This window comes from Panthera tigris, chromosome C1 (assembly GCF_018350195.1).
Source record: "Panthera tigris isolate Pti1 chromosome C1, P.tigris_Pti1_mat1.1, whole genome shotgun sequence".
Taxonomy (NCBI): Eukaryota; Metazoa; Chordata; class Mammalia; order Carnivora; family Felidae; genus Panthera; species Panthera tigris.
The window spans coordinates 105,403,836-105,427,398 of NC_056667.1; the positions used below are offsets into that span (position 1 = coordinate 105,403,836).

At 55.4% G+C, this 23,563-nt stretch overlaps 1 protein-coding gene and 1 long non-coding RNA gene across 7 annotated transcripts; one reads left to right on the top strand and one right to left on the bottom strand.

The window, feature by feature from the left end:
- Window positions 1-133: 133 nt before the first annotated feature.
- On the bottom strand, window positions 134-18,797 carry CELF3 (CUGBP Elav-like family member 3). Of its 6 annotated transcripts, none has more exons than XM_042994125.1 (13): window positions 18,653-18,797; window positions 17,329-17,411; window positions 12,132-12,180; window positions 11,566-11,694; window positions 11,344-11,423; window positions 10,324-10,467; window positions 10,022-10,163; window positions 9,490-9,639; window positions 9,017-9,082; window positions 8,610-8,741; window positions 8,217-8,360; window positions 7,414-7,551; window positions 134-398 (listed from the first exon to the last, which is right to left on the bottom strand). In XM_042994125.1, exons 1-12 carry the CDS (start codon window positions 18,795-18,797, stop codon window positions 7,424-7,426), a joined length of 1,392 nt encoding a protein of 463 aa, XP_042850059.1. In that variant the 3' UTR covers window positions 134-398; window positions 7,414-7,423. The 6 variants fall into 6 exon arrangements, with proteins under 6 accessions (XP_042850059.1, XP_042850060.1, XP_042850061.1 ...); XM_042994126.1 differs by lacking the exon at window positions 134-398 and adding an exon at window positions 4,932-5,780 and having other exon boundaries at window positions 11,566-11,691; XM_042994127.1 differs by lacking the exon at window positions 134-398 and adding an exon at window positions 4,932-5,780 and having other exon boundaries at window positions 8,610-8,738.
- On the top strand, window positions 11,017-12,078 carry LOC122240858. Its single transcript, XR_006220589.1, has 3 exons — window positions 11,017-11,105; window positions 11,350-11,453; window positions 11,930-12,078. It is a non-coding gene; the product is annotated as an uncharacterized LOC122240858 (long non-coding RNA).
- Window positions 18,798-23,563: the final 4,766 nt, after the last annotated feature.

Consider the following 23,563-nt stretch of genomic DNA (forward strand, 5'->3'; position numbering starts at 1 on the left):
CACGCTGGGTGGTTGTGCCCCTCCTCTGCCCACAGCCCCGACAGGGTAGCCCTGGATGTCCTCTGTTGTTACCAAGGAATCTCAGGTGCTGTGGCCTGTTTGGCCCCCTCCTCTCCGTACATGGGCTCCTAGGCCAAATCTGTTCTCAAAATCTCAGCGTTGGTATTAGGCTGGATATATTTGTAAACCTTTTTATTTTATTTTTTTTTACCCCTGATTGAAGGGGGTTTTGCTCCTTGATTGAAGACCATGAAAGCAAGGACTAGGTTGACATTTCTTTTGACAGTCTGGGGAGAGACATTTGTTCTGGGTCTCCTTCACTTGGCCATCAGCATTGAATAATTGGAATCTGTGGAACCTGATGATGCAGAATTTGTTTTCTTTAACAAGGAAAGAATCTGTAGAGAAATAGAATTGCAGAGTTGAATTACAGAAGCTTAAGTCCACAAACATTTATTGGCTCCCTGCCACATGCAGGACATCGTGTCCAATACGGCAGCAGGACAAAGGAGACATAAGAGCCACTGTGTCAGCTTTCGGTCCAGCAGAGGAATGAGAGACGAACCGATGACACCGTGTGCGGCAGTGGAAGGTGGGAGTGCCATAAGGACTGGGAAAAGGGGGGACCTCTGCAGGGGAGCAGTTAAGGAAATCATGAAGAAAGTGGCGTTTGAGGTGAATCATCCAGGATGAGCAGGATTTCAACAAGGTGTTCAAACTTTACTGAGCCCATATGTGCCTGGTGTTTATAAGTGGGAATGAAAAACCATGGGAGGGGGAGGATCAAACCTGTCCAGATGAACAGTGAATAGTCCCATTTGATTAGAAATCAGGAATGTGGGGTGCCTGGGTGGCTCAGTGGGTTGAGCGTCCGACTTTGGCTCAGGTCATGATCTCGCGGTCTGTGAGTTCGAGCCCCGCGTCGGGCTCTGTGCTGACAGCTCAGAGCCTGGAGCCTGTTTCGGATTCTGTGTCTCCCTCTCTCTGACCCTCCCCCGTTCATGCTCTGTCCCAAAAATAAATAAATATTAAAAAAAAAAAAAAGAAATCAGGAATGTGTAGGAATAAGATGGAAGGGGAGGCTTTGGAGAGCCATGGACGCCAGGATGAAGCGTTCTACATTAAAAAAAAAAAAAGCCAAAGTAGTTTGTGTTTTTTTCATCAGCTGCATTTTAGAAACATTGCTGTTTCATAATACATGCAGAAGAATCCATTAAGACCCTGTTCTGATTAGTTGGTCAGTGCTGATTGAAAGGAAGAACATGGGTGTGAGAAAAAAATTATGGAAGTAAAATCTTTTGTGATTGAATAACATTGAATGCATGTATCAGGAGTAAAAGATTCCCAAGGTTTCATGTCTAGGTGGCTAGAAAATAGAAATACTTCAGAGTTGAAACAGGGAGAAAATGTTTTAGCTTTGGACCTATTATGATTTAGGCGTGGATAAGAAATCTAGGTATATAGATGTCCAGCAGTTACTTTTTTTTTCTTCTTAGTTTATTTGAGTAAGAGCATATGTGTGTGCGAGTTGGGGAGGGGGCAAAGAGATAGGGAGAGAGAGAATCCCAAGCAGGCTTTGTGCTGTCAGGCTGTCGGCTGGGGCTCGAACTTATAAACCATAAGACCATGACCTGAGCCAAAGTCAAGAACCAGACCCTTGACTGACTGAGCCACCCAGGCGCCCTGTAGCAGTTACTTCTTATTTGTTCAGCACCTTCCAATGTTCTGGGCACTGTTGAGGGTGATGGGGAAACAGTGGTGAACAAAGTGGAATATGTACTCAACATCCGTCTGTGAATGAATTTGTAGGTCGGTGGTTATAGAAGGGGAAATGCAGAGACAGATGAAGATACCAGGGGGCGCTGGTGGGACGAGGGTGGCCTGGACTTGGTGGCAATGGAGAGGAGAGGCACGTGTGCCTAGGTCAACAATAGATTTGAGAGAGGGGACGAGTGGGACTTTGCAGTTGGATTGGCTAGGAGGCGTGAGAGGGTAAACAGTGGTGCCTGTGAGGAAGGCCGTACCTAGACTGAGTTCAGGACAAAAGTTCACTTAGAAACACACACCTGGGAGTCCTTATCATTGAGTGGATGAATGCAATATATTGGAGGGAGACTCCATTTGTGGGGGCAAGAGGAAGCTGCCTGATTACTCAGGGAAGTAGACCAAGATAAGGCCCAGAGAACGAGAATCTTCAAAGGACCAGACATTTGGCTCAGGTTGTCAGACTTGGAGAAGAGCATAGTCTTGGTCGTGAGTGGGAATGCCTGCAGTCATAAATACTAGAAGCCAAGGCTGTGAAGGCTTTGAAATTTTAGCTGGAGAATGAAAAGACAAAGGGCACCCTGCAGATCGGACAGGCTGTGGAGGGTCTGCGGTGGGGGGAAGGGAGACCCCTCGCCTGCCATTTGTACATTTCTAAGCTCTAAAAATATGGCCAGGGCACACGGATGCATTGGAGGAATTATCTGGCTTGTCGCTGCCACACTCCCATCCCTGGAGCCCCCCTAGCTCAGGATATTTTTCTAAATGTCTGTTTTCGTTTCTATAAATGGAAGGCTTCTCCCAATCCCTGCTATTAACCTGTCAGCTCCACTCTTCTGCCTCAAGAGGTTCATTCCCTTCTCCCTCCTCTTTATGTTGCCATTAACGTTTGAACAGTAACTTGATTATTTTCAAAGAAGTGGAGTTTCATCCTGCTTGGTCTGAATTAGGGGATCCCATTGTCCTCATTTCTTATCTCTTCTATGGTCCCATTTTATTACTGCCAGCCTCTTCTGCTCAGAAGAGGTGGTAGTGAACTCCAGGAGCTAACAGAACTACCCCTCCTGTGCACCCTTCCTACTCTATCTGAAGCCAATGTGATGCCCGAGGAATCTGTTTATACAAGAAATAGTTCAGAGCTTCCTTTCTGTCTCTGAGCGTCCTATGTTTTGCCATCAAAATACCTGGAGAAGGGGTGCCTGGGTGGCTCAGTCCATTAAGTGTCCATCTGACCTCAGCTCAGGTCATGGACTCATCGTTCGTGGGTTCGAGCCCCGCATCTGGCTGTACGCCCACAGCTCAGAGCCTGGAGCCTGCTTCGGATTCTGTGTCTCCCTCTCTGCCCCTCCCCTGCTTGTGTGCCCTCTCTCTCTCTCTCTCTCAAAAATAAACATTAAAAAAAAAATACCTGGAGATGATGAGCACTGGGTGATGTATGGAATTGCTGCATCACTATATTGTACACTGGGAACTAATATAACACTGTATGTTAACTATACTGGAATTAAAATAAGAAGAAGAACCTGGAGAATCCCTGCCCTAAAAATGTTTTGTTTCCTCCCCAAAGACCTCTCTTGTGTCTCCTTCATTCAACTTATATTTACTGCTTCTCTGAGAAAATCTGGCTGCAGACTTGCAGGGAGGGGCACAGTGGTGAGTAGGGACAGTGGTCTTCAGTGTTTGGTGAGGGGCTGCCCGACATCAGGGGACATGCCGGGAGTGGGAAGCTTCCCAGTCCCATTGCCTCCCAGCTCCCACAGCCCACATCCCAGGAGAGCCCAGCAGTCAGCATGTCACTCTGAGACATGCCCTTTGGTCTACAATTCACCTTCCGTCTTTCTGTCCTGACCCAGAAACTGTTGTGAGGCCTAGGGAAAAGTTCTAGTGTTGATACCCTATGTACACTTCTGCCTGCCTGTGACCACACATATGCACACACACACACCTATATTTGAGATTTTGGATGCTCCTGGCTGGATTCTCTTCCTTCTAAGGCCCCATCCCTCATCTCTGCCAATCTAAGAAACTTTTCTTCCTGAAACAATGTCCACAGGTATGTTTCTATAATACTTCACATGTTGCTCTCAGTTTGGGGCAGTTTAAGAGAAAGCAGATGTGTGGGGGAGAGGTGGGGGGACTTGGTGGGGATTTACACATCCTGATGGAACAGCTCTGGCCTAAGGCTGGCTGGGCTGGAAGGTAAGTAAACAAGTTTAAAGCCAGGGGCATAACGAGGGCGGGGGAGCAGGGTGCAGGTGCTGTGAAGTCAGACTATAGCACCTGTGTGAGCTCCCTGAACCCAGCCCTAAGGTAGTTCACAGAGAAGGATCTAAGAACCAAAGTGGAGGGACCTTAGGGCTTATGCAATCCACTTCCGCTTGATGGGAGTCCCTGCAGCAGCCTGCTTGATGTTTGTTGGGATATTTGCCTTGGGTCAAAGAACAGGTGGTTGTGGTTGAGCCTGCTACTCGTGAGAGTAAGTGGGCTTTGGAGTCTGACAGACTGGGCCTCCTTCCTGCAGCCACCCTTAGTAGCTTTGTGACTCTGGGGAAGTCAGTTAATTGCCCTCCAAAGCCCTTTTTAACCTGTCTGTAAAATTACATCCTGCCTCACAGGGCTGTTGGGAGGTTAGATGAGGAAATGCACGTGAAGGGCCTTCCACAGAATTCACAGAGCAAAGGCTTAGCTTCCTGTATGCCCACTGGTGGGTGCAGTAACAGCTCACCCCCATGAACAAGGGAGAAATGGGGATTGGGAACGTGAGACTCAAGTCCGCAGCCTTCAGAGGGACAGGGCTGGACACAAGAGGCCTGCTGACCTGCTTTCTTGCCACAGAGCATTCTAGAATTAAGCCCTAAAGAAAGGTGGAAGAATGGGATCGTGAAGCCAGCCAAGGCCTGGGCCCGCTCAAAGGTCTTGGACCCTCCTGACAAGCTTCTCTCCTACGCCTCCCTTCCTCCCCTCCCCAGTGCACAAAATCCCCTACCCTCAATCTTCCAAGACTCTCACTTGATGCTTTTAAACTGTTTTCTTTATTTAGACAGAAAAGACCAACTCTTTAAAAGTAAAATGCAATAAATAAATAAGTTAAGCATAGAGAAGTGTCTGAAACAGACTCCCCAGTCTCCCCTTACCACTCCCTCCCCCCACCCGTTTCTTTCCCCTAAAACCTCTTTCTAAAGAAAATGATCAGGTAATAAACCCCTGTCACCCTCCCCACACCCCTCCTCCCAAACACCCAATTACCCCCAAAGCAAAGGGAGAAATCAAGAGAGAGAAAAAATCCAAGGGAAACATTGTCTAAACTCCCAGAAAGAGAGGTGGCAGCATCCGGGCCGGGCCGGGCTGGATAACGCACGGTGGTAGTGGTATTTACACGGAGGGACCAGCAGAGACTGTAAACATTCTTAGGGGTTCGCGGGAAGTCTTTTCCTCGTGAAAGGAGGAGGGTCTCTGTGGCTGACTGGTGGAGAGGCAGCCCTCAGGGCTCCCCCACACCCTCCTTAGAGGGGCCCATGGGGGAGGCAGTGAGTTTTAGGGCCGGGGGCCCAGGGTCCAGGGTCTAGGGATATTCTACCTCTAGCTGAGGGTGGCAGGGAGTGTGAGAACCAGCTTCTGAGAAACCCCTAAGGTGGGGAAGAGGCTGGGGCAAAGGTGAGGTGGGGAGCTTGTGGGAGGCCCCCGCTGCCCTCCCGGGGCCGCAGGCCCGCTGGTGGGGGACGCAAGTGCGAAAGCTGGGCCCAGAAGGTCACCACAGGAGCCCCAGCAGAAGGCAGATCCCCCGGAGCCTTCGAGCCTGTCCCTTGGTCCCTCACAAAGGCCAAAAGGGCACCTGGGAGGAAACAGGCCCTTCAGGAGGGGCGGGGTGCTGGGATGGGCCGGTGTCCTGCTCCCCCAGGGCTATGAAGCAGCTTTTGCCCCAGAGCCCCATGGAGGCCCTGGGCAGGTGTGCAGAGAGGGCTGGGGCCAGTCATGGGGAGCGGGGTGTGGCGCCCCTTCCTCTGGTGTCTCCAGACCTGCGAAGGAAGGAGACGTGGGTGAAGCTGCGGGGAAGACAGAGCCAGTGCACTGCAGGCCCTGCAGGGGAAGAGGTAGCTGGGCTGGCCGACGCAGTACAGGATGGGGCCACCTGGGGCAGGTCATCGGGAAGGCTTCAGTCCAAACGGAGCCCCCCAGCTGTTGGACAAGGGGAAGGGACTGAGGAGACAGGAGGGAGAGGGCCCAGGATACAAGAAACCAAAGGACATTCAGAAGGAGATATTCACACAGCCCATGAGAGAAAGGCTGGAAGACACGGCGACAGGGACTGGAGGGGACAAAGCAAAGGAGTGAGACAACAGGCAGGCAGGCAGAGACAGCTAAGAGAAAGGAGGAGAAGGGGCAGCAGACACCTGGAGAAAGAGCAAGGCGGCCAGGTGAGGGCCTGGGGCTGGGCTTGGGGCTGCAGACTTGAGGGCTAAGACCCCCCCAGCCCCTGGAGAGCGCTCTCATTCCTTTCCAGAAAGGGACAAAGAAAGCGAGAGAGAAATGCACAGAACACAGACCACAGTCACCAACCACTGTTGACCAAGCACATCCCGCGAGCTGCCCCCGGCCCTGACCCTGGGCTGAAGGGCGCTTTCCCTCCACGGCCCCCTCCCCAAATAACAAACAATCGGCTCCAAAGACAACACGCTCGTTCCATGCAACTTACAGGGGCCCGGAGCAGGGGTCCGGGGATGGGGGCTTCGGCCGACAATGGACACGGGCCCTGGGCTGGGGGGCCCCCAGGGTGGGGGGAGTTAAGCAGCCAGGATTGGGGGGAAAGGGGGAGAAACAGAAAATGTGGGTATTGTTCTTGGGTTGTGTTTTTTCAGGGGTTTGGCCCAAAGGAAATAAAACACAAAAGTCACCAAAGTTCACAGCTCTGAGGCCATGAGGCTGTGGGGTGGTGATGGGCAGTGCGGGGAAGGGGACCCATTCAGTAAAATTCAGGCAGTCCGGCATTCTATTTGGCCTCCTCCACCTGAACTGAAGCTGCTCCTGGGAGGCCTGAAGCTTGGACTCCCCCCAGTCTGTTCTGTGAACTCTCCACTGTCCCATGGATCTGTATTACGTAAGAATCCAGAGTCTATACTACCTGGAGTCCAGGGCACCGAAGGTCTGATGTCCCCACCTCTCAGGAGAATGCATATTCCAGGAGCCATGATTCTAGGACCCTCCAGTATCCTCAGCCAGCCCCCTTCCCCCCCCCCCAACTCTACTCCCCTAATTCTATTCTGATCCAAAGGAAAACGAGAGAGAGACGCACGAACACATGGACACTGACCAGACAAACGAGACCAGATACTGAGGAAGATCTGGGGAGTAGACACAGATATAGACAGACTTGGCTCCCTCTGGGGTCACAGTGTGTGTGTATGTGTGTGTGTGTGTGTGTGTGTGTGTGTGTAAGAGAGAGAGAGAGAGAGAGAGAGAATAACTCAGGTGGTTGAAACACAGTAGTGGAGGGAGTGATACCAGATCCCTGCTTCAAGTGCCCAGCATCAGGGGCGGGGTGGGAGTGGGCATCCCTGAGGCTGAGGGAATAGGAGGTGGGGCAGTCCGAGTGAGGGCCCTGGCTTCAGTGTGCGGGAGCTGGAGAGGTCACAGGATGGGAGCAGGACCCACCTGGGGGCCCTCAGTAGGGCCTGTTGGCATCCTTAGGCCGCTTTAGCTGGACTTTGAGGCGCTTCATGCCAATCTGGAAACCGTTCATGGCCTGGATGGCAGCCTGAGCGCTGGCCGGATTGTCGAAACTCACAAAGCCTGAGGTGAGAGGGGCATAAGGCCCGGCCCAAGCTCACCTCACTCGCCTGTGCTTAGGGCCAGAACCTGCTCTTTGGTTCCCGGGCACCACCCTACTTCCTCCAGGGATCCCGGATGCCTGGAGAGCTGCCTGGCACATGGTAGGCATTCGATAGGTAGCTGCTGATCGATGGGTTGAGTGAATGAATGCAGTCCAGCCAGTCACATGCACTAGGACAGTCTTTCTGGCACTCTTTGAAGGGCAGCCCCTGCCTTAGCCTGGATAACTCTGAACCTGCCTTTTGCAAACACCCCTTTTGGCCCTATGTGACCCCTCAAGCAAGGAGGACAAAGCCCTTTCTCCCCTGAAGCAACCTTTCAAAGACTCGAAGGCAAAAAACTCCACTTGCTGAGCCTCTTCCAGACCTCATGGAGCATGAACGTGACCAGTGCTCAAGGAGAAAGGGCGAAGCTGTGGCATTTGGAGGACGGGCTGAGCCCGGACAGCAGCTGGTATGGGATGTCACGGGCGTAAGGAATGGTTCTTTCCAACTCTGGGACAATCTGGGTTTCAAAGTTTGGGCCCACCGCGACCCTAAATGTCTTCCAACGTCTCAGACCTTGTCCTCGTCTGGAGTGTGGCCAACACGTGCCGTATTTCAGGTTTGGGATCATCCTATTCTTACCAAAACACTTGCTCTGGTTGGTGGCCCGGTCAACAAAGACTTTGGCTGAGATGACATGGCCAAAGGGGACAAACATCTGGAGGATCTCTGAGTCCGTGAACTCCTGGGGCAGGTGGTAGATGAAGATGTTGCAGCCGTCAGGGCCTAGGTGGCAGCAGCAGAGACAGAGGAAGAGCTTGGTGACTGGCCCCAGGGAAAGCAGGCCCCGAAGGACCCTCCAGTCCCAGCCCCCTGCATACGTGCGGTGCCAGACACTTCATCCCCACTCGCTTTCTTCCCACACGAGGGGACAGAGCCAGGCTTGGAGCAGGCAACAGGGAGTCCCCAGCCCAGGACAAGGGCACTTTCCATCCCTGAAGGCTGGCAGCCGGGGGGACCCCCCCCAGGCCGCACCTTCCCTTTGCTGCTGCTGCTGCTGCTGCTGTTGCTGCTGCTGCTGGGGAGGAGGGGGGGGCTGCTGGGCGACCAGGGCGGGAGGCTGTGGGAACGCGGGCGCAACCAGGCTGTAGGCTGCTGGGTAGGCTGCTGGGGTAGGAAAACAGACAGAGCTAATGGGGGTCCCGGGATCCCCCTGGCCTCCAGTGCGCTCTGGCCACCCCATCTCCCTCCCCGATAGCCCAGGCCAGTGAGGTCGACAGGGCAGAGAGGAGGCAGGAAAGGGGCTGCCTGTGACTCTGGGTGCCCTGCCCCTAAAGGTGGGACCCGTGGTCGGGAAGCCTGAAGGGGTGGCTGGCAGGTCGCCTCAAAGCCCAGCCCCCATCCCGCTTGGTCCCTCCTGTCAGGGGCTCGGGGCTCCTCACCTGTGTAGTGCTGCATCCCCGCGTAGGCCTGCTGCAGGGGGTCCACGGGGGCCGCGGGGCTCTGGGCTGGGGAGGGTGGCACCCACTGTGAGGGTGGGGCGGGGTGCAGAGCACGAGGGGGGGGGGGCGGCGGGGGGAGGGAGACGGCGGGAGGGGCAGGACGGCAGCAGGTGGGGGGGGCGGCGGAGGGGGGGCACAGCAGTGGGGGATGGCCACGGGCCGGGCGTGACAGGAGAGCGCGCCAACACACAGAGCCTGGAGTCTGTGACTGGCTGTGCAACCCTGGCCGAAGCCTCAGCTTCTCTGGCTGGCAACAGGAGGGAGCATCCCGGCCCAGGGAGGACAGAGCAGGACAAAGCACCCTCTAACCCAGAGGCCTGAGGCCGGAAGGTGTGTCACAGCTGTCTGCCGGCAGGGGGAGTGGCGGCTTGGATGGTTGCTGGGGAGAGGGGTGGGCAGGCGGAGACCCCCACCTGGGTAGGGGTGAACCCCGTTGGGATACAGAGCATCGGGGGCAGGCTGCCCGGTGGGCTGGGTGGGCACCGGGCTGTAGCCGTTGACACCCAGGGCGGCAGGGATCGCAGAGACGGGCGTGGCGGCCATGGCAGGAGGGGTGCTGGTTCCTGGGGGAGGAGGGAGCGCCAGAGCAGAGCAGAGATGCAGACACACACACACACACACACACACACACACAAATGCAGAGAACCAGTCAGCAAGTCTGAGGGCAGAAGGGAGGAAGCATGGCCTGTGTCCCCCCCCCCGAGCTGTGTAGTGCTGCATCCCCGCGTAGGCCTGCTGCAGGGGGTCCACGGGGGCCGCGGGGCTCTGGGCTGGGGAGGGTGGCACCCACTGTGAGGGTGGGGCGGGGTGCAGAGCACGAGGGGGGGGGGCGGGGGGGGGGAGGGAGTACCCTGTGTCCCACCCCCCACAGTCCCCCACACCATGTGGTAGTTCATCTGACTCGTCCCATTCACACCAGCCCAGCCTGCCTTGCCTGGGCCTTACCTGAGGATGGGGTGATGGGGGTGGCGATGAGGCCATTGGCATTGATGGCAGCCATGTGCTGCATCTGCACGGCAGCCATGGTGGCCATGGGGCTGAGGTAGGCACTGTGAGCCGCTACCAGGGCTGCCTGCTGCTGCATCAGCTGGGGGGTGGGGAAGAGAGGACAGCGGGGCTGGGTCCCCTGTGCCTGGCCTGGCTCCCCTCCCAACCCTGGGCCTTGACACGGGGAGAATGGGGGTGGGTCCCGGAGGCCAGGAAGAGCTGGGGACAGGCTGTGCCCAGCACCAGGGGTCAGTGCTCACGGCCTGGGTGTAGGCGCTGTAGGCTCCAAACTGCAGGGCGATGGGGCTGAACATGCCCAGCTGGGTGGCCACCTGCTGCATTCGGCGGAGACCTCGCTCCTTCTCCGTGTCAGCAAACTTCACCACCAGGCTGGACGAGGCACCCTGGGCATGGGCCGCACGTGTGGTCAGAGGGACAGGGTTGGGGTCTTTCCTTTCAGAGCCCTCAGGACCCAGCCTCAGTTCCACCCATGAAGGCTTGGCCTCTTTGGGAGAGCAGCCATCACTGTGCCTCCGGCAAAGGCGGAGATTTTAATCCCACTCTCCCCCTGTGCCAGGGTGTGCCAGACACTAGAAAAAGTTGAGGAACTTGAAGGCATGTGCTTGAAAAGGGAAAGGCTGACTAGAATCCAAAGGGCATCTCTGGCCTCTCCGTGAGGCATCTGGGCCAGAAGTTATCCCCAGGGTGGATCAACCACAACAAATGTTTAATCTCAGGCTGGTCGTGCCTGTAGCTGCCACAGCCCCCCACCGTGACTCCTACTCCCGCACCCCAGTCCTCGTGGTGTGCTCAGAGGATGAAGCCTCACATTTTAATACCACCCTGCACTAAATAAAAACCCAACCCAAGAACATTTGCAAGAACTGTTGTAGAATCTCAGAATCTGGAATGCAGTGCTCTCTCCAGTGTTGCATCGTCTGGACCAAGTTCCTGCTAAAGCCTCGCCCTGCCTCTGCCGAGGAAGCTTTGGAGTCAGCTAGTTCCATTTGAGATGTGTGCTCTGCTGGAGAGCCCTCCACAGGTGCCTTGGGTTGACCCTCTGCTAATGTGCAGAGGGCACGCGGGGCCTCTAAGCAAGTGTTCAGATGCCCAGCCGGTGGGGATGAGGGTACGGGAAGGTGGGAGAAGAGACAGGAGATGGAGAGGCGGAGCAGTGGAGGAGGCCAGAGAGGACGGCAAGGCTAGGAGGTAAGGGACAGGGCTAGGGGTCACAGTGGGAAGATGCCATCTGAAATGTGAATGTAAGTGGGGGTGCTCACTGGCAGGGTCCGGCTGCTGTGAAGGGTGTTGATGGCTGCTTGGGCCTCAGCGTGGGTCTGGAACTTCACAAAGGCGCAGCCTACAGGATTCAAGAGCAATGAGGAAAAGGGTGAGTGCCCACCCTCACGGGTCCCCACCATCCCCGTTGCCCCGGGGGAGTCGATGGGGGAGGGGCAGGAAGGCCAGAGGGCCCAGTTGGGGAAGGGGTAGCGACTGGGTACCTTTGCTGGTGCCATCTGGCCCCCGGAGCACAGTGCACTCGTCTATGGTCCCAAAAGGCTCGAACATCTTTCTGACGTCCTCATCTGTCTGCTGCTTCCCTAGCATCCCCACAAAGAGCTTCCGGTCTTCTGGGGGGGTAGGGCACAGGAGGAGGGGCATGTTCAGGGCCTCCTGGCTACTTCCGCTTGGGACAGGTAGACATCCTGCCCTTTCATGAACTTCAGCAGCTCCCTGGAGCTGCAGAGGCTCCCCTCACCATGGAACTAATGCTTCTAGCGTGTGACACTGGTGATGTCTGGGGCAATGGGGCCCAGTTCCACTGAGCGCTCAGCCGGGTTCTGAAGGACTTGTACTTTTCCCCAGGCTTCGGTTTTGGCATCTCGACAGTGGGCTGGATCACATCCCCTCTGGCCACACTGCCTCCAGTCCCCACCGTGACTGGGAACCCTTTGGAATTCTCAAATTTTCTTCCTCCAGAGAGGCTGTCCCTCAGCTTCTCCAAGCCCCGGGGCCTGCAGGTTGGCGGGGAACGACTGAATCCAAAGTCTAAAGGTCCAGAACCTACCTCCTCGGCTCTCGCTGTCGGCTGGCTTGACCTGGATCGGCCTGTTCATCTAAAAGGGGAGAAGAGAAGGCAACTGCTGGGGACCCGCTCGGAGCTCCCCCCCACACCCCCAAGAGCCCTCCCCAGGCCAGGACCTGCAGAGAGGCTAGAGGGAGTAAACCCCAGGCCCTAAATTGCTGATGGGAAGAAAGGGATGGGCCTAATCTTGTTTAGGATTAGGACCTGAGCGGATTAGAGGCAGTGGAAGGCGAGGATGTAGAGGAGGCTGCTCCTGGGGCTGGCTCCAGGCTCCGGCGAGGCCTCAGGTGACACGGCCAGGGATAAGTGATGCTCTCTTTGGGGGGAGAATGGAACTGCCCATAGGACCTGGGTTCGGAGTCAGAGCCCAACCAAAGGGCTATTCAGCAAGAGCTGCCTCGATTTTACAAAGTAGGAGCCACAGAGGCCACTCCATCAAGCAGCCCCGAAGAAGACAAGACCGAGGGACACCCCACAGATGCCCCGACTTCCTTCTGACCCCTAGAGGTGTGTCTGCCTCTCTTTCTGCCCCCCTACACCCCTTGACCCCAGGGGGAAGGCACTCGGGCAGCACAAAGGGAGCAGATGCCCAGTCTCCGTGGCAACGGGAGAATGCGCGCCATGGCAACCGCCCACTCAGCCTGATTTATCCCTCCCGTCGCCCTGGCGACCGTGGTGACGTCATCACTTCTGCTGCTCCACACACCCGGAGAAGGAGCGTGTGTGTGGGGGGGGTGGGAACAGGGTGTGCTGGGGGTGGAAGATTCAGTGGGGGCTGGGAGGTGGGGGAGGGGCCAGGACAAGCTTCCTGATCTGTGTGCCCAGCAGGCTCTGCTGGGGCCACACTGTCCCTTCCCCTGCCTTCCTCCTCTAGATCAAATCCTTGGTGTCTCCCGGCTGAGAGGGCTCTGAAGGAGGAACTGCTGTCCCGTGCTTGTATAAGACCCTCCCTGTACTCTGAAGTCCTCCAGAGCTCTGCCTTCTCACTCCCTTTGTTCAGTCTCCCGTGGAAAAGCAGACACCCCCCAGTTCCACTCTCCATGTTCTTGTCTGGTGAGAGGACTTAGCAATGACTCCTGCAGGTTGACTTCCTTAACTAGGGTGGGAAGCACCTTCAGAACTGGAGGGAGGGGAAGGACTCAGTGTTTTCATGTCTGAAAATACTTTGCTATTGCGGACTAGGACCATCGGGGCCACACCTGTCACCCCACCCCGCTCATCCGATGGTGGGGCAGTCCTAGCTCCAGCGACCAAAAATAAATATTAACAAAAGAAACCATTTATCTACATTCTCGGGGGGCTACAGGTATCTGCAGGAAAGGCATTGGCCTGGGGCTCAGGACTGGCCCCACCACTCACTAGCTGGGTGACCTTGGATAAGTCACTTTTCTCCTCAAGGCCTCAATTTCCTCATCTGTAAAACAGTGGGGGCAGATCCGGTGGTGGTGAGTCAGGTTCCCCTCCGCTCTAATGTTCTAGCCTTTTGGAGATCTTGTGTGCCTCACACAAAGAAGGGCAGGATTGATCGTTGCCTCCTGCCCCTTCTCACCCTGGACCCTCTTCCCCAGCATCAGGTCATCCCAGACAGCCTGACTGGACTCTGCTGGTGAGGTATCCCCAGCCCTGGATCCAATCTAAGTCCCACCTCAGCTGACACTCCTGCCCTGCCCTACCCCCATTTATGGATCTGAGAGCAGCTGGTTGGAGGAGGTGGGTCACGGTCCCCCAAATCCTCCAGCCAATCTGCCCCCAGCTTTATCCTCCAGCAATCTGGGATTATCCCATCGAGAGACTCAATCTCTTCAGGAGTGTGTGTGTGTGTGCGCGCGTGTGACAGAGAGGTGTGTGTGTGGGGGTGTCAGATGCTCAGGGCTCTCAGTCATGTACCCTCCCCCTCGCTGTGCTCCTCAGCACCAGCCACCCCCCTACAGAAGAGGTAGAATCCTAACCAGGGTGCTTTCACAGCATCAGGGAATTCTTTCCTTGACACTAACCCCTTCCCAAAAGCCCCTGAGGATTTGCTATTCCAGTTGGGGGGAGGGGGGCTGAGACCCAGAGAGAAAGGATGCCATTCCCTTGCTGCACAGGCTCCCAGGCACAAAAATAGCACCTCAATAAATATCAGCTGATATGGATTCACACAAAGACACACGCAAGCGCACAGGCCACAGCACAGACCACACTGAATGGAAGGGTCCCCTCACTCCCTCACAGGCAGCTGCCCCATGCCCAGCCTCTCCTTCTTGGCCTGGCACTTCCTGTGGGAAGCTCGCTCTTTGTTAGCTCAGCTCGGGCACACCTGCCCCCTCCCTTGAGTCCAGCTGGGCCCTGTTTACCTGGCAACCGGGAGCCGGGCGCCTCTCTTCCCTAGCCACCGCCAGCCAGGTGATAAACCCTCCCAAGGGCCTCCCAAAGAAGAAGAAGCTATTTATACTTCAAGTATCACTCAGGCCCCCCACCAGCTTGGTCACTCATAAGACCCTCATCCTCATCCCCAGTAGCAAAGACCCCACTTCCAGGAAGAGCTCATTATTTCCAGCAAATCTGATTCTCCCGAGGGCACAGGCCTGCTGCTCTACCATCCCTGGCTCCAGACTTCCTTCCTCCAAGTGTCCAGGACTGCACACGGGTCCTCTCCATGGGGGCAGAGTCCACTGGCCCCACAATGAGCCGACAGTGAGGGCCCATGTCTCCAGAGTGGGATTTGGGCCCAAGCAAAGGCGGTAGGGCAGGCTAGGCAGGAAGAGTCCCTCCCCAGGAGGCCACACCCTGCTGGCAGGAGGAATCCAGGGGCTTCTGGCAGAGCCCCTCCTGGGAATACTCAGGGGAGAGAAAAGGAAATGGGGCTTGACAGCCACAGGCCCAGCCTCCATTCTTCCTCTCTGCAGCTTAAGCATCACCCTAATATGGTGGCACCTTCCAGATTCTGGGGTGACAAAGATGAGGAGAAAGGAGAAAGAGCTAAATGCTCCCAGTAAAAGAGAGCCTGTACTGGGGTGCCTGGCTGGCTCAGTCAGTGGGGCACCAACTCTTGATCTTGGGGTTGTGAGTTCAAGCCCCACGCTGGGTGTAGAGATTACTTAAAAATAAAATCTCTTAAAAAAAAAAACAGAAAGAGCCCATATTAGGAGGGTGTAGAGGTTAGACAGCAGGAAGAACTTCCCACAGAGCTGGCACACTATACACACTTGTGTGCACACACATGCACAAACAACACTGCCAGGACGGCAGGTGGCAGAGAAAAGACCTGGGGGGGGGGTACAAAGGGGTAGGCAGAGCCTGGTCACAGACATCTGCTCCCCTAGACTGCCCTGATCTGCTCCCCCGCGCCCCCAGAATGTGGGGCCCTATAGAGGACAGAATCCCCCATTTCCTATTAGATAAGGCTCTGTCAGGACAACCTGGATTCTGTCCCCTGAGGCAAGGGCCAAAGTGGAGGCCTCAGTGTCACCTGAGAGCTCACACAGGGGCAGGGCTAGACAATCATTAACCAGTCGCTCTTCTCCCTTACCTCCCACCCTGGGCCTATTTTTTCTGGAAGGGGAGGTGGCGCCTTTCTACACCCTGGGCAGCTGGAGCCCTGCCTGAGCACACAGGCAGCTGGAGGGGGCAGACCCATGACAGGTGCCCCGGCTGGCACAGAAGGCCCTGGGGGCTTATGTCCACCCCCAGGCCATCCCTGTCACCAAGTCCACACTCTAGGCTCCCTTCTTCTCTCTGCCTTCTCCCTGACCCCTTCTGGTTCCCGTGGTGGGGGGCTCCGAGAGCAAGACAACAGAAAGAGCCGGAGACACGGTGACAGAGATTTGAAAACTACTGATCTGTCAGGGTGTCCACAGAGAAAAGGAAGGAAAGGAAAGTTGAGATGTGACGTGATGGAAACCAGGCTGCCCGGGGACGTGTGTACCTACACCCACACACCCAGCCTGGCAGGGCGCACACACGTGCACGCACACCCACACCCGTGGGATCCCTGGATCCCAAGCCTTCTCACACACTCGCCCAGGTCCTTGATTCCATGGGCAATGGCTGTCCTGGCTGCCTGGTCACCAGCTAGGATGAGGCGGCGGGCTGAAAGCCAGCTTGGCTGCAAGATTTGCTCTCCTGTGCATTCAAGGGTTGAGGGCCACGGGGAGGGGGGCGCACAGACCTACTGAAGGTTTGAAGTTGGGAGTGGTTGAAGCAGTTCTAACTTTCCTGGATGCCCCCACCCTCTTTGCCCATCTGTCTATTTCCCTCCAGGAAGAGATGGGGAATCAGCCTTTTTCTCCATTTCCCACATGGGGGAAGGGGCAGAGGCTGCGACACGTGTGTCTCCAGCACCCAGGTTGTGCTCAGCAAATGTTTGCGGAGGGTAGGGGTGGGGTTAGCTCTCAGTACTACATCCTGAGCTCACAGGGCGGAAGACAGCGGAAGCGGACAGATAGCAGCATGGAATGGTATATCCTTCCCCCCCAGGTGCATGACTGGGGACAGCCCAAGATTCTCCATCCCTGCCAGCCCAGGCCTGGGGCAATCTGCAAGCCTGTCTCAGAAGAAGAGAAAAAGAGCTCTGACCTTGCAGGAGAGAGTCAATGGCTGTGGGCAGGCACCCCTGCTACCCTGGGCACACTTTGGGCATCGTCCGCAATGAGGTCTGCCCCTGCCCCTGCTTGACCCCCAGCCCGGGGCCCACCGGGGCCCTACTCCACTCTAATGCCCGAGGCTCTTCCTAGGAGACATGGGGGAGTCTGTTAGAGTTCAGAAGCCAGCACAGACAAAGATGGAAGTCCAGCAGACACCAGCTGCCCCTGCAGAGCCACAAGAGTGCCTGGGTGCCTCCTGCTCATTTTGCTGCACACTTGGTGGTCAAAGTCTATCCCCACGCTTCCCAACCAGCTGCTTCCCAACCAGCTGAACTCTCTCTAAGTGTTGCCCCAAGAGCAGGTTGGGAAGTGGGGACAGGGCTGCATCTCCTCCTTACAAAGGTCGCATTTGCTCTGCTAATTGCTGTCTGTCTTCTCTCCAGGTAGAAAAATGCATGCATCTTCAGCAATAAAGAGGGGTGTTAGAAGGAGAGGGGTGCTTCCTGGTGTTGAGAGGAGGTAGAAAATGAGCTCCATGTCTCAGGAAGGTGGTGAGCCCCCTGTCCCTTCTAGGGCCCTTCTCAGCCCCCTGGCCCTGCAAATACGGGACTCACCCCTGGAAGCGTCTTCTGTTCGTGCAGGGCGCTCTGGGCCTTCAGGGCTGAATCGCGGGCACAGTATGTCAGGAAGGCACATCCTGAGGAGGGGCAGGGGCAAAGAGACCGGGTGGGGGTGAGTCCCTGGTCTCCTCTCCCTAAAAGTCTCCCCGCACCGTGAGACTAAGGACTGGGAGGCTTGTCTCTTCTTTCCACCTTCTGCCTGCGGGAGTGGGGACCTGTCTGAGGGCCCAGACATTTCACCCCAGGGAGTCTTGGGGCAGAACCCCAGAGCCTGGGAGGTTTATATGGTGGTGATATCCGGAGAGGGGGCTTGGTGTTGGGGTAGAAGGAGAATGTGCTGGCCAGACAAGTGCGCAATGTGTTCCTCTCTTCCTTACAGCTGGCCTATTTTCCCCTTCTCCTTCGCCTCCACCTCCCTCCATCTTGGTCCCTATCACCCCTCTCCTCTCCATTTTCCCAATTCCTCATCTCTCTCCAACTCTGAGGGAGGCAGGTGGAGGGTGGAGAGTGAGATAGAGGAGAAGAAAAGGGGAGAGCAGTTCCCTACAAGTCTCTAGGCCGGTGGAGGGGGAGAGAGTGGCCCCCACCCCTACCCCCACCCCCAGTGCCTGGAGCTCTCTAAGTCCTGACCGGGGCCTGACCCTGCTTAGTGAGAGTGCACAGCCCTGGACAGGCCAGAGGAGTGCCTCTTGGCCCAGCGCTCTTAACTTCCTGCCCCCATACTTCCCAGATCTGTACCAGTCTCTGTCCATCATACCCTGCTTCTCAGGTCCCTTTCTTGGGTCCTGGAGCTGCCCTGCCCAGTCCCTGTCCACTCTTACTACGTTGACCCCCACCCCAATAATGTCTGAGGTCACTAACATTCGCAGCCACGTGTGCACGCATACACGCAGACACACACACACACACACACACACACACACACACACGCGTGCGCGCACGCACTCACGCGCGCACTTGCTGGGTTCCTTATTTCCCAAACCAGATCTCTTGGTCCTTCATCCTTCTTTGAGTTCATCCACACCACCACCACCACCACCACCACCCCCACCCCTCCACCCACCCCCCATCTCTAGGATCCACATCTCTGCATCCCCCTCCACGACTCTTCCCCCAAAGAGGTCCTCCTCGGGCCTGCATCTGAGTCCCTGCTCACCCTGGCTGTTCTTTTCCAGCCCTTCCATCGACTCCTTAGCCCCTGAACTCTTTCCTTCCACATTCGTCTTTTCCAGCCACTCAGGCCCTCCAGGCTGGCTTCCCCTCCTCCCAGCCTCCCCTCCCACCCCTGACACCTCTCCAGCCTGGCCTGACCCCTCACCCTTGTGCAGCCCGGTGTACTTGTCCTTGATGACAGTCAGCTCGAAGATCCGACCAAACTGTTCGAAGATGGGCTTCAGGTCCTTTTCCTCCAGATGCCTCGGGATCTGCCCCACAAACAGCTTGATGGCATCCGGCTCCTTCATTGGGGCGGCCCAGGAGAAGGGGCCGAAGGGATCAGGGAGAGGCCCAAAGGCCAAGGGGAGCTGCCCAGCAAGGAGGCAAGTGGTGGGGGCCGGGGCCCAGCCGGAGCTGGCTTTCCCTTTGGCCCCCAACCACAGTGCTGAGCAGAGGGGCAGGTCTTCACACAAAGGAGGCCCAGGGAGTTGAGGGCTAGGGGTCAGGGGTCTAGGCAGACACTGTCATGCCACCAGGGGGCATAGCCCAGACAAATGACCTCCCTCCCAGAGATCTGGCAGATATCCCAGGATGAGGGTCAGTGTGCTCAGAACCTGGAGGATCAGGGTGGTATCAGGGGCGCTGGGGACTGGGGGCTAAGAGCTGGAGGGGGAAAGGGCCTGCAGAGGGTGATGGAGAAGGAGGCTTAGGGGGGAGGGGCCTGGTAGGTTGCCAGCAGCTTCAGGGGTGGGGGCACTCCTGATGTGGGGCAGGTGGAGCTCTCGTTGGCTTTCCCGGGAGGACACCTCCCCTGTGGCTGATCCTTCTGCTGGGTCCGAAGATCCCTGATGCCAGATGCTGGATCTCTGATGGCGGCAGGGCTCCGGGGGTCCCTTTTGCCCTGCCGCCCCCCTTCAGCTCCTCCCCTCAGCCCCCCTCCCACCCCCACCCTGGTCCCCGGGCCTGGGCTGCTGCCGGCTGCTCCCGCTGCTGGGGCTGCCTGCTTTCCCGGTCACCTGGGTCCCGGAGCTCTGCTCTCCGGCCGCGCTCTCCTCAACAAAAACCTCCCCCCTCCACACCCCCCTCCCCACTCCCACCTCCTTTCCCCTGACATCAGTGATGTCAGTCTCAGGGGTGGAATACAAATTCTCTACCCTGGAGAGGGACGCACAATCCAGACAAGAGCCACGCCCTCTTTCTATCTCCTTCCTCTCTGACTCCCTTCCCACCCCCAGAAGAGCAGCTGGTCCTGTTGATAATAACCCTTCCCCCATCTTACTCCCCAATCACGAGTTGGGCAAGACACTAAGATGGAGAATTTATAGAGGAGCCCTAAGGTGGGGTCCATTGTTCCGGGGGCTGGAGCTGTCCCCGGTGCTGGAGGCGAAGACCCAGGAGAGGGGCGCAGTGGGGAGGAGGAGAGGGAAGCCGGCATCTGGGGATACCGAGTGTGGGGATCCAAGGAAAGAATCCAGGGAACCGAAAATGGCTTGGGAACAGTTGGGCAGGTTGGGGGTGGGGGAAGGAGGGAGGTGTAGATGGGGCGGGAAGCAGGTCTCAGAGACTGAAGGAAAGGGCAGAAGGGCACCCAGAGAGGAAAGATGGAAAGGGGGGTGGGGAAGGGGAGAGCCAGGGTGAAATGAGCGCAAAGAGAGAACTGTGCAATTTCCAGAAAAGGATCCAAGAAAACCTATGTCTTGCTGGCATTTGCCAACGCCCCCTTCTCTCCCTCTTGGTGGTTTGTGTGTTTAAGTGCGTGGGCAGGGAGGCGGCAGTGGTGACCACTTGGAGAGCTATTGCTTGGAAGCTCCTTGAAGACCAGGACACCGTTTAATTCAGCATTTTACTGTTTGGTGTCTAGCACAGTGTGTGGCTCATACCTAGTTGCTTAACGGTTATTTCTCGAGTAAACAGTTGATGCAAAGCACCTCTGGTAAAACGAGATTCCTGATTCCTTTAGGGGGAAGAACCACAGCTGGCAGCTCCCCTGGAGGGCCGAAGAAACCCAGTTTCTCCTCCCTTTGCCTCCTTCTCCCAGTTAGGTTCCTTGAGTGGGACTCTCAAAGTGAGTCCGGTAGCAAAAACGGGCGGGGGCAGCACACTTGTGGGCCATTACTCTCTTAACTATTCTATGGGTGATCTGTTTGCCCCATAATCTCCAGGGAGCTTAACCTCTCCATGCACTGGGGCCACTCGTAGCACCACTAGGTGCAGGGAGTACCTGCTGACATGGACTCTTCTGGACAGGGCAGCCCTTGCCTGCAGCTCTTGTGCAACACCCTGTCTCCTGTCATTCCCTTCTTCACCCCAGAGTGTGGCTGATGTCCCCACAATGGCACTGATGTCTCTGAAATATGTCCCGACTCAGTCCCAGCAGCCCCCATTCTTCAGCTACCACAGCAGGCAGGCTTCTCCTCTGGACAGGAAGTAATAGTAATAGCCAGTGCTTAGATGACACTTATGGTGTCCCGGGCATTGTTCCAAGTGCTCTATATTTACTAATTTGTTTAAATCTCAGCATGGCCCTATGAGAAAGCTTCTACCATTATCTCCAAATAAAGGTAAGGGAACCGAGGCACTGAGAGATAAAATGGCTTACCCAATGTTGCACAGCTAGAAAGAGAGCTCAGTGAGGGTGGAGCCCAGGTGGTCTGGCTCCTCAGTCCTGAGTTTAACCTCCATATCAAATGCTCCCTGTGGGAGTGGGGACAGTGGTTAAACCTGGCCTTTCTTCCTCTCGTGTCTTCATTTCAGCCCTGTGTGAGAGATGGCCTTCTTTCTACTGCTTGATTCTCTGTTGACCACCTCTCATTCTTCCTTGGCCTGGGTTTGAAGTGTGTGTGTGTGTGTGTGTGTGTGTGTGTGTGTGTGAAGATACGATTACACTTTGTCATATTGATGCTCAGGTCCTCCCAGTTGGGCCCCTAAGATGGGCATATTGAGGGGAGCTGGTAGAGGACCCAGTTCTGCGTGGTCAGAACACCTGATGACAGTGCCAGGGAACCAAGAGTGCAGACACATCTGGAAAGTAACATCCCACACTCCACCCTCACTGCTCCTTTTCTTGCCTCTTAATCTGATCTTGGTATTTATGGAGATGCTAAATAGATCACACCCTCTGAGGATGTCTTGTCAGCAGGTCTGCTGCCCTGCCTCCCGTTTGGGCTTGGGGCTAATCACATTAATTGAAATATTCAACATTTACAAAAATGAATTATAATGAACTCCCCTCACTCCTCCTCCCAGTCAGCAACTGGGGAGACAGCCGCAGGCAGCAGAATGCCTCCAATCCTTTGCTTAGCTTGTGGTTCCCATTTGGAAGGTTTCCATCTGAAAGGAGAGGCAGGGATAAGGGGAGAAGAGGCGGGAGCTTGCCTCAGGCTATGCTTGCTGGGTGACTGTGGGCACATCTCTGCCCTGGGAGTTAACTCTGGCGGGGAGTAAATCCTACCACTCAGAGGCTATTCTGGGGAGCTGCTCTCCAGGAGGAAATGAGGCTTCCCAGCCCTCGGTCTTCCAAGGTTCTTTCTCTACCTGCCATCCCCAGGCTCACCCTCCTTCTTATTCTGCACTCGATGCTAAGCTGCCCTACATAAAAAGGATGATTGACTTTATAAAGGGAGAGTTCCACTACTGATTTTAGATTCTTAGAAAATGAGAAATGCTGAATAATTGAGATGTTTTTCAGAAAGGGCAAAATGTGGTGGTGGAAATGGTGGGCAGAGCTGCTAGTCACTTGCTGCCCTCAACAACTGAAAGCAGAGGGAGGCCATCTGCAACAGAAACCATGAGCCCATACAAACAACCTATTATATGATCTTCCGTCTGTCAAGGGGCTTCTGTCTCAAATGGAGAGGGAAGACAGGCCAACATCAGGTGCAACAGCGACGACTGAGATGCTGTAAGAAAGCAGAAGTAGTTAGAAGTAGCCTGTCTTGTGTACACAAGAGGGTATTTGGGCCATGGGATGTGATCAGTCAAGAAAGCTGGATTGCTTCTCAAAGCACAAGGAGACCCCAGACTAGCAGAAGGAGGATAGTACTTATTTTATGCATGGGGTGTGAAGATGGAGAAAATTTTACATGCTTACACATGCGTGTGTGTGTGCGCGCGCACTTCCCAGTCCAGACAAGCGCTGTTTGTTTATTTAAAAAAATTTTTTTTAACGTTTATTCATTTTTGAGGTAGAGAGAGATAGAGCATGAATGGGGGAAGGCCAGAGAGAGAGGGAGACACAGAATCTGAAACAGGCTCCAGGCTCTGAGCTGCCAGCACAGAGCCCGACGCGGGGCTCGAACCCACAGACCGCGAGATCATGACCTGAGCTGAAGTCGGACGCCCAACCGACTGAGCCACCCGGGCGCCCCTGGACAAGTGCTGTTTAATATAATGTGAGCCATATATGTAATTCAAACATTTCTATTGGCCACATTAAGAAAGTTAAAGAAACAACTGAAATTACTTTTACTTTAAGTTTTTATTATTTATTGAGAGAGAGAGAGAGAGAGAGAGAGAGGGAAAGGGAAAGAGGGGGAGAGAGAGTATCCCAAGCAGGCTCTGCACTGTCAGTGCAGAGCCTGATGCAGGTCTTGAAATCATGAACCCAAGAGATCATGACCCGAGCCAAAACCAATAGTCAGACGCTTAACAGACCAAGCCACCCAGGTGTCCCGAAATCACTTTTAATAATAGATTATACTTAACTGATATATCCTAAATATTATTCAAAGTGTTTATATATCTAAACTATCCAACATGTCATCCATATAAAGATTGTTAAGAGTTTCACCTGGGTGGCTCACTTGGTTGTGCATCCGACTCGATTTTGGCTCAGATCATGATCTCAGGGTTGTGGGACAGAGCCCAGTGTCAGGCTCCACACTGAGCATGGAGCCTGCTTAAGACTCTCTCTCTCTCTCTCTCTGCCCCTCTCCCCCACTCATGCTCTCTTTCTTTCTCTAAAAATAAGTTTAAAACAAACAAAGTATGTGTTCAAAATCCAGTGTGTATTTTACACTTGATAACACATCTGATACAGAAACATTTTGACTGCCGAACACCCACCGGTGGCTCG

Coding starts and splice junctions, on each gene's coding strand:
- CELF3 (XM_042994125.1), bottom strand. CDS start 18,797: ATGAAGGAGCCGGATGCCATCAAGCTGTTTGTGGGGCAGATCCCGAGG. Junction 10,164..10,323: donor ACAGCGCCTACACCCAGGCC/GTGAGCACTGAC, acceptor CCCACCCCCCAG/CTGATGCAGCAGCAGGCAGC. Junction 7,552..8,216: donor CAACCAGAGCAAGTGTTTTG/GTAAGAATAGGA, acceptor CTCTCACCTCAG/GCTTTGTGAGTTTCGACAAT.